The sequence below is a fragment of the Sapajus apella genome, unplaced genomic scaffold (assembly GCF_009761245.1).
Source record: "Sapajus apella isolate SASKATOON/1434 unplaced genomic scaffold, GSC_monkey_1.0 scaffold65, whole genome shotgun sequence".
Classification (NCBI taxonomy): Eukaryota; Metazoa; Chordata; class Mammalia; order Primates; family Cebidae; genus Sapajus; species Sapajus apella.
Window position 1 is genome coordinate 4082032 of NW_022437005.1, and position 13237 is coordinate 4095268.

The 13237-nt window shown below is 39.8% G+C and overlaps 1 protein-coding gene across 2 annotated transcripts in view; it reads left to right on the forward strand.

Moving 5' to 3' along the window:
- Positions 1-13237, forward strand: part of PCSK2 (proprotein convertase subtilisin/kexin type 2) — a 244114-nt gene that overhangs the window by 25570 nt on the left and 205307 nt on the right. Inside the window, exon 2 of one of the 2 annotated variants that reach the window (XM_032248043.1) lies at positions 3754-3858. The exons of the other annotated variant lie outside the window; for it this stretch is intronic. Coding sequence (XP_032103934.1) covers positions 3754-3858 — 105 coding nt within the window. The remainder of the gene's footprint in view (positions 1-3753; positions 3859-13237) is intronic. 2 annotated transcript variants of the gene reach the window in all.

The window sequence follows — 13237 nt, forward strand, 5'->3', positions numbered from 1 at the left end:
CCAGATGCAAGGGCTGGAATCATGGACCTCAATTCTTCGTATGAAGAGTGTTAAAGAACTGTGGCTATGACTTTAAACAATCACACTCTTCAAAATTAAAACGCTAGAAAAATAGAATTTTTAATGAAAGTGGAAAAGAGTCTCATAAGCTGAATGCCCTTCCCTTCCTCCAAAAGCTTAAGAAACATTCCCCAAGTATCCCTTTGACTGAAATAATCTCTTCTTTGGGTTCCCATAGCAGCTTGTCAATAACTCTGCTACAGCACATTGTATTCTAACAATAAAAAGAGTAACTTATGCTTGAGTGCAAGACATTATTCAAGCACTTTTCATGCATTATCTCACTTAATTCCCATAACAAAAACATTTTATAAGTAAAAAACCTGAGGCCCACGAGGGTTAAAAAAGTTGCCAACGGTCATATTGCTGTTATGAGGAAGAGCAAGAATTTAAACCAAGGCAGTCCGGCTCCAGAACTCATGTTCTTAAACTACTCCACCACAGAGTACGATTAACATATTGCTGTGCGCAAATCTGCCTTCCCTGTGAATTGTGAGCTATCTGTAGGCTGAGACTACATCACCGTTACCCTTCTCTCTCCAGCACCAAACACAGTGCCTGGCTTATCACAAGGAATACAAAAATACACAATAGAAAGATGCACAAAAGAGAAGAAACCAAATGTCAATATACATATGAAAAGATGCTCAAACTTTCAAAATAATTAAAAATATTCAAACAAGATGATCCATTTTGTCTAAAAATTGGCTAAAATTAAAATATCATTAATAAATGTCAATCCAGAGTTACTTAGAGAAGGGGAAATATATATTTTTATTCTTACTCACTTTTTGGTGGATCTTGGAATATACAACTTTATAGGGAAACTTTTCAGAAGTATTTATCAAAATGCCAAATGTTCATATTTATGACTTAGAGATTGAATTCCTAGTATGTATCCTACAGGAAAACTCTTATCTATACACATAGTGATAGTTACAAAGCTGTTCATCACAGTATTTTTAATAACAACTTGATTGAGATATAATTCACATGACATAAAATTTGTCCTGTAAAAATGTGCAATTCAGCGATCTTCAGTATAGTTCCAAAGTTGTGCAATCATTACCAATATTGAATTTCAGAACATTTTTACCACCCTGAAATAAATCCTGGACATTAACAATCACTCTTCATTTCTGTCTCCTCCCAGCTCCAGGCAACCACTCATCTAATTTCCAGCTCTGTAGATTTGTCTGTTCTGGACAAATTTCATATAAAGGAAGTGATACAACGTATAACCTTTCTGTCTGGCTTTTTAACTCAGCATTAAGTTTTCAAGCTTCATCCATTTTTTTACCATGTATCATTGCTTAATTCCTTTCCATTTAAAAATAATATTCCATTGTACATATAGATCATATTTTGTTTACTGTTTTATCAATTGATAGAAATGTGGGTTATTTCTAGTTTTTGTCCAGTCTTTTATTTGCCCTAATTCATATTGCTACTTCAGGAAATTGCAACCTTAAAAATTTGCCACTGATTGTTTTTCACAAATTCCCTGGGGGGATAGAGTAAGGTTTTTCCAACTGAGCAAACCCTGGGACAGATCAAATAACAACAAATCCCATAAATGGAACTTTTCCAGATAGCTTCCAGACAATTATTTAGAGATGGGGCTTTTTGAATAACTCTAAACCCAGCCTGCACCCTGTAGTATTTGTTTGGCTACTGGTTTTCACAGCTACCGTAACTGTGAGAATGTTCATGTTCAAAGATGCTGCAGAGCTATGGAGAAGAAGATGGTCATGGGGCAATTTAAACCAGCACACGGTTTGCCATTGTTACTGAGATCCAACTTTTGTATTGAATAAATCCCCTTTGGGTTGCTGCAAGCCTCTTGTTAATTTCCAGTGTTCTGAGAAAGTTGATTTGGCAATTTTTTTCAGAGTTCCATTTGCTTGTATATAACTGTAGATTATTGAAAGTTCTTACTCTGTCATTCCCCCACCCCAACACACAGCATTATCTTCGAATGTAAAAGCAAATGGAAATATCTTAATATGCATCAATAATGGAAAGGCTAAATAAGTCATGGTATATCCCATGTAATGGAGTAATATGCAGCAGATCTAAAGAAGGAAGGAGTCTGGGTGATGAAGTAATATGCATCATAAACCCCAGAACACATGTTCACCTATGTAACAAACCTTCACATGTACCCTCAAACCCAAAATAAAAATTTGAAAAAGGAGGTAGTAAGTGGAAGTCTGTGATGTCATCTGACAAGGGAAGAACCACTTTGCATAATAATATGTGGGGTTGGGTGTGTGTGTGTGTTTAAGCAAAGAAGATCTAAAACTCACTCATTTTATTATTAAGGAAATAATCATTTGCTCTTAGAAGTAGGAAGCCTAAAAAAAAAAAAAATTTAAAAAGGTAACCTAACTCCAATACTGCAAAAAAGGAAAACATGAAGAATTTTCACTTCGTTATTTGTGTTTTTCAGTTTTCTATATTTACTATATATTTCCTTGTATTAAAAATAAAATAATAATAATAAATGTTCTTTAAGAAATATTTGAGCCATACTGAGGCTCTTTGTGATCCAAAAGTCTCGAATTGACCCCATCTATGTTAGAAAACCCCTCTATCAAGCCATCCACATCTGCTTCCTTTTTCTTCCTAACACTGGATGGCAAGACACACACCAAAATTTTCAATAGCAAATACTTCAAGTCGTGGAATGCTTTTTGGTTTAGGGACTTTTTTGAGAATCTGATGAAACCATGTGTCCAATTTCCAAAAGATATACATATTTACACTATTTGTCAATAATTTGTGAGCATTCAATTAAATTAATTAATCAGGTTAAGAACTGCAGTGCGTCTTCATCAATATGAAGACATGTGGAGAAAAGGGAGCAACCTGGGAACTTCAAGGCTCTATGTTTATATAGAAGAGAAAAAAGATGCCCAGAGAGAAAACAACCTGCCCACAATTATACTGATGGTAACAGACATGAGCCACATCCGGGTCTCCAAACTCCCAGATCAAGGCTCTTCCCACCAAGTTACCTTGAATCATAGAATGAATGTCTGGCCTCTTCAGGCTCTCCAAGATTCTTAGAGGCCCTGCGTCACAGACAAGCTCTCATTATCATGACTTCTCTGACTGACTGTGACCTAATCTCAAGGGTCCTTGGGATAGGAAGCTAAAGGGAAACCTGACCTGCCATCCAACAGGTATTTACTAAATTTAGGTGTTCCCACTATGCTTAGCCTGATAAGAGGCACCAAGGGATCACAGAAAAAGCCCAAGACTCAAGACAGACAGTCCAGCTGGGAAGACGTGACTAGAAAACATTACACCATAATTCTGGAGCAACCAGATGATACCTGGAGCATGCACACTAGTCCAAGGAGGACAAGGAGAATCTGATATGGGTGTGAATGCAAAAGTAAGGCTCTATGGAAAAGGAGAGGGAATCAAAGGATGTGCAAAAACTTTAAAAATGGGGGAAAGAATTAAGGGGCAAGAGGAGAGTGGCCACCACATACGCAAAGGCAAGAAGGGGAGGAGGACAGTGACAGGGAAATAGAGGGCCATGTCTGATAAGAGGCTTGCCAGTGGTTTTCTTGTATACTTCCCCACCCCATGGAGCCCTGCAAGCAACCCCAGCTTTGGTGTCCCTGTCCCCAGGCCAACCCCAGAAGCTAACTATACCTGTGTCTGTTTGACTCTTCACAGCTTCCCTTTGCTGAAGGCCTGTACCACTTTTATCACAATGGCCTTGCAAAGGCCAAGAAAAGACGCAGCCTACACCACAAGCAGCAACTGGAGACAGACCCCAGGGTGAGTTTTCCCCAGAAACCTGCCTCCCAATCTCTGCTGCCACAGCTGAGCCCACCAATGGGGATGTGGAGGGGCTGGCAGGGGATTTTGAAGTAAAGGTACTTAATGTCTTATGATAGGGTAAATGGATGCTTTGCAGAGTCATCCCAGGGACTCTGCTCCTCTGTCTTGTGCATAATAAATAATCACAGGCCCCTTTGTATGGCTGGAGGAGGAGGAAGTTGGGATACCACCCTTTTACTGTCTTCTCCTGAGTTATTATTGAATGAGGACTTCTGGTTGCCTGGAACCACGTTTTGGGCTGTGATGGACAGGAAGACAGCAAGCAGTTCAATGAGTCATTTTGTGGAAGGTTCTACTGGTGAATTCACATGCTCAGAGGAGGTTGCCATGCCCCATGTTGTGAATGGAAAGAATGAGGGAGCCAGTAAGTGACCAGCTCACAGCAGGCAGTGGACTTCTCAGTATCCACGCATGACTGTGGCCATGAGACTCTCTCAGCCTTTCTTCTTATATTTTCTAGCACTGATCTAATTTATCTTCATGTCTCAGCTGTCTGTTTGATGTTCATCACCCCCATTTTTTTTTAAATCTTCAATCTTTACCTTGCTCTTGGACTCCAGATCCCATTTCCTACTCCCTCTGATGCTCAGATTCAACTTTTCCCCCATCAAACATATCATCTTAGCAACAAAGTGGCTTCTCTCCCAGTGTTCCCACTTCTTGCTTTCAGAATAGGATCTTCGGCACTCATATCTTCCACCATGCCCCGTATCTATACACTCATCCGAATGGGTAGATTCTGACTTCTGTTATACAAATCACTAAGAGGAAAAGCATGTACTAACTCGGAGAAGTTGCTCTCTGTACTGAAGGCAGTGTAACCTCTTTCTCAGGACTCTAAGGGACCAGCTGATGAAAAGTGTGTCAGATGTTTGACTTAAGGATTTTCACAGGAGATTTCTTTTGAGCTGATAGAATATGAAAACTCATTCTTGTGGGGCTTTTCATGTGAACATTTCCCTGGGTTTAATTTGAGCTTCAATTAGGGATTCTGAGAAAACAGTCTCTCAGCAGATCACCACCTGACAGGCCACGGGCAATTTTTTCTTTCACTTCTCAACCCAAGAGTTCCCACCTTCCCTAAAGAGGGCTTTCTGCTCTAGGAAGCCACTTTAACTTTACTTTTGCAGTAACAGTTAAGATGCCTGTGCTGCCAGCCAATGCCAAGTGTTCTTAAAGGATCTGTCATAGAAGCTGGCACCAAGACCTAAGGGAGAAGTGCTCTACTCTGTATGATAGCAGCCTTGGCCTTGGCTGTATCAATTCATTGCCTGGGGATACACTGGGCAGCCTTATGGACAGGGGTCTTGCCTGTCTCCTCTCTGAATCCAAGGGGGGTACCAGTAGACAAAGATCACTGTGGTACACCATGACATTGGTCTTTCCTACACTTCAACCCTATGTGATAACCTTGCCATTTATGACCAGTTTTTTTCCTTTTAGTTATATGCTTTCTTAAAAATCCCATTGGCTTCTCTTCTTCCATGATTAAAGGTGTTGCTCCCAGATTACTCAGAAACACACAAACTGGGGGCGGAAGGAAAGAGATACTTAAAAAGCTTGGGTTGGGAAAGAGAACTGAGGAACAGTGGAACTCAAAAGTCACTGTTTGCTCAGAGAGACTATTTAGCACCACTGGGCTGAGCTTTCCCATTCTAGCACTTCTTGATATGATCTCTGAAATGCTGATTCTTGAAGTGTACACTGACATTTTTAAAATAGAAAATGGGACTCACTGGGCAATGAAAAGAGGAGATCAGGCACTGGTGATTCTAATCATTTGTCCTCAAAATATTATCTGTTATCACCAAAAGGGGTGTCTATTTCCTCTTCATTACCTATTTTAAGGGTCCAGATAGCCAATTGCCTCTACCTGGTAGTGGTAACCATCTTCCCCCGCCCATGAAGACCAACAGAAAATAGCAGAGAAACTAAAGAAGACCAAGTTTTCTATACCTTTTCTCTCTCTTATCATCAAGATTAAATGTCGGGAATGTTGTCAATAATAAGCTCATTCTAGGAAAGGAAATAAAACACAAAAATCTCATAATTCTTTGCAAAAAGAAAAAAAAAACTGCTAATGATGACTGCCTTGTTCTGAAATATAAGATTAAGGTCTGAGTCTTTCCTGCATGATGTTCCTGTGGTTGTCTAATTTTGGAATCTGCTGATAGAAAAATAGAGCGGCCACTGTTCTGAAACAGAAATCATTGACTATGAACAGTTCGAGAACAGTAAAATAAGGATTCTGCCTTGTGGGTTTATAGATGTTAAATAAAAGAGTAAATACATCTAGTGTAGGAATACCCCAAGTGGGGGGTTCTCTAACACATTCAAGCAGGTTGCAGAAAGAAAAGTAAATGAAAGTATTGAGAGAAAAGGGGAAGGACCAAGTAACCCAAAGGAGGTCCAGGCTTTTACCTCTTACATAGATGTTGCAAGTTATGCTTTGTAAACAAAGAGTTTAAGAGTAAGTTATTTCTTCATCCTTGAAATGTACTCTCTCCAAGATCTGCTACCAACCTAAGAAATAAAAAATAAAAAGGTAGAAAACCAAGATAGTTTTTGTTTTTCTAACTTCAGACCAGAAATTTCAATGATGTTTGTCTCTTGTGTAGCAATTAATTTTTATGTTTAAAGGAAAACAGAAAAAAAAAACTAGAAAGAGCTAAAGTGCTACTTTCTTTATATTCATCCTTGTTCATCAATATGCAGACAATAGCTAAGAAAACAGATTCTGATGTAGACTGTGTTAAAGACGCTCTCTTCTCTTTCCAATTCTTCCTGCTAAAAGGTTAGCTGACTGCCGAATATCATCGTTTAGATGCTGAAAAGCAAAAGTTGTGTCTTGTTTATTTCTATAATATCTTTGCATAGTTCAGTTCTGGGTATATACTAGTTGCTCAGGAAATGGCTGGGCATGTCAAATGAATGAATGATTGATGTTTTTTCTTCAGGGTTTTAATACATGGAATAGTATTACCTTTCTCATCTTATATTTTCTCCTTGTCCCAAAATGTGTCTCCATTAGGAAATAAAAGTAGTATATAGTCTTCTCCCTAGCGCCTCTTTTACATACATTCTTAATTGTTGGTAACAGAAACCAATGACTGTTTCATTACTTCCAAGATTTATCACAAAGAATCCCATGAAGAACCAGTTCTTCATTTTCAAAGCTCAATCTGCCTTCTTCCTAATCATATTCACAGTCGTGGTACAAGCACCAAAGCAGGACAATGTGTCTGGAAGCTTTTGATAACGAAAATAATTCGAAGAGATAATAAATCAATCCAACACTGGGATGAAATAATAAAACTAAAAATACCTTTTCAACATTAGAGGAAAAATAAATATTTTATGCCCAAAAGCTCTGTACGATTTGTTAAACATGAGCTAGAACAGCACCAACAAATCTTAAAGCCAAACCTATCTGCAGTTCATGGTCAATCTGTCAATACCTCATAAATTCTACGAGTACTTGAGAAGCTTCTGAAAAGTAGATTTATTTAAGATAATATTTGCTTCACAGTTCTGTCAAACCATACTTGCACATCTGAAGTAGAATATTAAAATGAAATATATTTTAAAAACATGAAGGACTCATCGTTCTGTGAGTAACACACACTTGTCTTATGGAAGCCAAATAATTTAATAAAAAATAACCTGAACTTCATTTCTTGAGAGAGGTTACATTTGATTTGAGAATTAAAAACATATATTTCCTTTACTAAGCAGTTTTTCTAGACCATACAATTGTTCCTCAGTCATTTTTAAATGTGTTTCAGTTTTACAAGTCAGAAATGTCTATCAGTTCAATAAAACTTTCCTTGCTTTTCTCATCTCAAAGAATGGATATTTCCTTTGTGTTCTATATTTAGAAGCGTATCTTTCTAGCTTCTTTCTTATCCAAATGTATCCACATGTCTAATAACCACAGAAGGCAGCCACACCATCTGGTGGTGATCTGTTTTTTATCTTTAAGGGTCTATTCCTGAATATATTTGCAGAGTTTTCAAGATACTGCCAATAACCCACACAAGCTAGCTTCACTGGATAATATAATCACTTGAAATCTCATAAAACAACACCACTGGAGCAAAAGAAAATTTTCATATTCTTTAAAATTAACTGGATGTGACTCATATGATTTGTGTGTATTGTGGCCAAACTGTTCTTTCCTTTCATTTGGATTAGTTAACTATTTGATTACTTATTATAAATTAAAAGAGAAGAGACAGGAAAATGCTGTTACCTTTTGGAAAGTCTACTTTCTTTTCCTTTTTTGTTTTGTTTTTTTATTTTTAGTTTTTGTTTTTTTCTGAGATAGAATCTCACTCTGTTGCCCAGGCTAGAGGATAGTGGAATGATGTTGGCTCACCACAAGCTCCGTCTCCTGGGTTCAAGCAATTCTCATGCCTCAGCCTCTTGAGTAACTGAGATTATAGGCGTGTGCCGCCACACCTGGCTAATTTTTGTATTTTTAGTAGAGACGGGGGTTTCACATGTTGGCCAAGCTGGTCTCGAACTCCTGACATCAGGTGATCCACCTGCCTTGGCCTCCCAAAATGCTGGAAACTCTACTTTCAAATTAAAAATATCATGAAGAAAAATCTCCTCCTCCTCTTCTGTCTTGACCACACCTTCCTCCAGTGGATAACTAATGGAACTTGAGGTCACCTCTACTTACCATCATCACTATGACTGCATGAGAGCCTCACAGCCTGCGGGCTGGGTAAAAGCAGAAACTAGATCATTTTAGTCCCTTTTCTAAGGGATTTATACCCAATGAATAGGCTGTTTTTCATCCTCACACTTGTTAACTCTAAGAGGATGAGGTCTGAGGTTTTGAGGTGCTGCTCTGAGAAACATGTAGGAATTCTCCAATTTATCTTCCAAATGTTTTCTTGAAGAAAAAAAATAAAGCACATACATTTGATTATATTTTACTTATTAAGAAACATAGTCGTGGTAAGTTTATTAATATTATAAGGAACACAAAAGTAAAAATAGCATTTTGTATTTTTCTAGAACATTTTCTTCTAGAGGGCATTTGTGGCTGCTATTTCTTCATATTCTCATTTCCTTGTAGCATAAAGTGGACAAAGAGTGAGTTGTGAGTTTCCCAAATTCTCATGATTTCTAAGGAGCCTTAACCACTCCACGGTGCTGCTCTATACTCATTTGTATTCCATAATTAATTTTCCCTGCTCCTCTGCACAAAGAGAATTATAGAGCAGAAAGAGTCCTAAAGAAACATTGATTCAGCCCTTGACCTTGAACCATTAAAATGTAATTTTACCATTGAGGCAAAATAGACCCAGAGAGAGAGAGAGAGAAGGTGACTTCCCTGGGGCCACACAGCTATAATTGATAGGGAGAAAATACAACTCATGACTCCCCTCAATATGAAGTCTGACTTAAGTAAAAAGTTAAATGAGAACTGATATTGTTTATGAAAACTCGTGGTTCTTTAAAAAATTGCACTAATTAGTCACTGAATTTTCTCGATTGAAAATAATGTGGTGCAAAGAAGCGAAGTTACATCATAAGTTTATGTCACTTATATGAATTCAATGAGCTCAGCTATAAATGGAAAAGTGAAAAAGGAGAGGGAAATAAAAAGGGTGGCACTTGGACTCACTGTTCTGCTCAATTTGCTTATGCTCTGGAGTAGCCGTGCACTGAAAGCCACTGAGTTTGCAGTTGGCCTTGGTTCCCTGGTGACCCTCAGACTGGGAGCATTTTGCCTTTCTGGGGGCGAACCTACAGCATTCAAAGATAATATTTTTGATTCAAAATATTTCGTAACTGCAAGCCGACTTCTTCATCTGCCATGAGAACAATGGAACACAACCAGATTCCACTGTGAAAGGGAAATGCCACACTTGCCATGTATTGAGACAAAATATCAGTTTATAATTGCCTTAAGAAGTTTTCAAAGTTAATTTTAACCATGCGTAAGTTCTACTTTGCACACTTTAGAATTCACTACCTAAGGCATGATTCCTCTAGGAAAAAGTAAACAAAGATGGGGTCTTCGTTGTGAATTTCCTGGAAACAGACTCTGCGATGCAGCGTTGGGTGCCAGAGACTTCTTGGAAAGTATGGAAGAGAACGTTGGGCAAAGGGAGAAGCTGAGCAGCGGTGTGCTTGCAACAGGGGCCTCAGTCGATTTTACAGGAAACTTAGAAGCAAGAATGGCCCTTCAGAGTTACCCCAGTGTGAGGCAAAGGGATCAGGCTTTTGTGCCCCCCGCCATGGCCAGTTATTGGCATGGGCACTCCCTCAGAGTAAACATTGTCTTAGGTAAATCACCTCTGGCTACCAAAGGCAATTCTCAGTGAAAGACAAACTCTGAGCCACATTTAGCAGCCTGAGGAAACGTGTGACGGCCCTAAGAAGGACATTTGGGGAGCGCACCACCGTTGTCATCACAGCTGCCATGCCCGCTTCACTCACCTTGCCTGTAAACTCACATTTGATTCAGGAGGCATTTCCTGGGAGTCATTTCCAAGCATGGATCATCCCCAACTGCATCCAGGAGCGTGAAAATGTACCATGCACTACCATCCCTTGAAGGAGCTTACCACCTTGGAGGAGTGTGTTCAGATCTGCTGTACTCCATGACCCCTGCTCAGTCCCACTCTGATCTCATTAGTTCACCTTTCCTGGCTTGGTGACAGGTCAGAGGAGGAACATGGCATTGTTCCTATCAATGCCCTTGGGAAGAACTCAGGCAGATACTGATACTTATGGAGATGAAAAAAATTCCCAGTTTACATCCAGGCCTGAGAGCAGACATTTTCTCCTGAAGTCCAAGGATACAGTGAGGCTTCATGCACAGGACAGTGGTTCTCAATGGGGCACAATTTTGTCCCTAGAGAACATTTGGCAATGTGTAGAGACAGTTTGGAATGTCACAATGGGTAGTGGGGGTGTTTCTACTGGCATCTAGTGAGTCAGGGCCAGGGATGCCACTAAATATCCTGAAGGCACAAGACAGCCCCACGACAAATAATTATCTGGCCCCAAATGTGAATAGTGCTGAACCTGAGAACCCCTGGCATAGGGGAACAGCCCTAAAGTCAGATAGTCATCATGTGATTTCCTCTCTGCCCCTGTCCGCAGTGTGACCTTACACAGGTTAGTACCTAACTGTTGAGGACTCAGTATCCTCATCTATCAAATAGGGTAAGAATTAGCCCACAGGATCAAAGGGAAGATCAAATGCCATAAAACAGGTGATGCATTTGCCACTGTGCAAAACAAATTATCACAAACAAAGCAGCTTAAAAGAACATGAATGTATTGTCTCACTGTTTCTATAAATCTAGCACAGCATGGCTGGATTGGGCTTCAATCAAGTGATTAGCCAGACTGGGTACTTTCCTGTCTGAAGACTCTATGGAAGAATTCCCTCCAGGCTCCTTCAGGCTATTGGCAGAATTCGGTTCCTTGGGGTTGCAGGACTGAGGTCCCTGTTTCCTTGCTGTTGGCCAGGTTTGTGCTCTGCTCTGAGGGTCACTTGCCTTTCTTCTCTTATGGCTCCCTTCATCTTCAAGCCATCAACAGTTATCAAATGTTCCTTGCACTTCTCATCTCTTTGACTTCCCCTTCTGCTTTCACAGGCTTCACTGGAGTCACTCAGATAACCAGAAAAATCTCCCTTTCTTAAGGTCTGCAAAATAGTCAAAGTTCTGCCTGATCCTTGACTTTTCTGGAAGAGTGGAGATGCCTTCCCAGATCAGGAGCTCTCCCTGCACAGCCCAGCTCCCCACCCACCCCTACTGCCCTTTTCCAGAGATTGCACTGAACTAAGAGGGTAAACCATGAATCTATAGGCACATGATCTCAACCATATTTTGAACCCAAATAGTGAAGCCAAGAGACCCAAGTGAAGCAGTTTCTGACTTAGTCTCCCATCTGTGGTCAAATTCATTTTCTCGATAACATGCCAAGAGGTTACAGGGTATAAACCATTCATGAGTGATGCATGTTGAGAGTTACTTGGAAGCATCAGGAAAAGGAGATATGCAATGGGGAAGGTATGCAAAAGAAGCGAGGTAGAGATGTCTTTATGGATTCCCCAACCTGTGGGAAAAATTCATCTGCTCTAATCCTCTGCTTTCAGAATATGGCAGGGAGGACTTCTAGCATCTCCCCTGGGCATTGCAGATATGCCTGGCTTCCCGCCTCAAAGAGCTGCTGCTAGTGCTATAATTAACTATTTGTGGGGAACAGGGGAGAATTATTTACCACAACTTCAGAAAGGCACAGGGAAAGCTGCTAATGAGTAAGCCTGTTTTTTTTTCTAGATGTTGTAAGCACATTTTTAAATAATGGGTACTATTCGTGCTGTCATGCTTCCTAAAGGGAAAGCAAGAACTCTCTGGGAGGCATCAAGCTAGCAAAGCTAGAGATCTCTGGGGAATTTTAACTTTCTTTGGGAGAATTCTAACAAGCCCCAGTGTAGAGAAAAGCAACATGGAGAAAACTGGTGGCTCTGTATCATCTTTACAACTCTCAAGATGAAGACTCTCCAACGGTGGGCTAGCAAACATTTTGGGGTTCCTGGAAAATCTTAGATATTTGCAGGGCAAAATTCCCGACCTGCCTCATTTGATTCCCTCCCAAACTTTCCCCAAGATGTAAAAGGAAATGCATTTATATATCCAAAATGTCTCTATTATATCTTCTAAAAATGATCATCATGTGTATGCTTATTAAATTCACAATGTAACTCTCTTATCTAGTTGTTTGCTAGCAAACCATTTGTTCATTCAACAAATAGTTACTGAGCCCAAACTATCTACTGGCCACTATTCTGCATACTGAGATATAACAGTGAACAAAACAAAGTCCCCCTCCCAGGGTGCTTGTTTGCTAGTGGCGATGAAGGAGAGAAACAAAAAAACAGATGACCAAGTAATTGTATGACTGGTGGTCAAAATGCTATGAGAATGAGTAGAGCAGAGTATGAATAGAGGGAGAGCCATAGAGGGGTGTTTCTATTTCATAAAAAGAATTTAAATATAGGGTTGGGCTAGTCTGGGAAAGTGGAATTTAAATATAGACCTGAAGGAGAGGAGGAGGGTATCCATGTGGCTACATGGAGGAAGAGCACTCTAGGCAGAGGAATCATTAAGGGAAAAGACCTGGAACCCAGGACATACCTGGTATGTTCTAGGAAAAGCAAGAATGCCATAAGGCTGCAAAGGAGTAAGCCAAGGACAGTGGGGAAGGAGATGAGGTCAGAGAGGAACAAGAGAGCAAGACCATGGGTGACATAATAAGCCAGGGAAAGAACAATGAATTG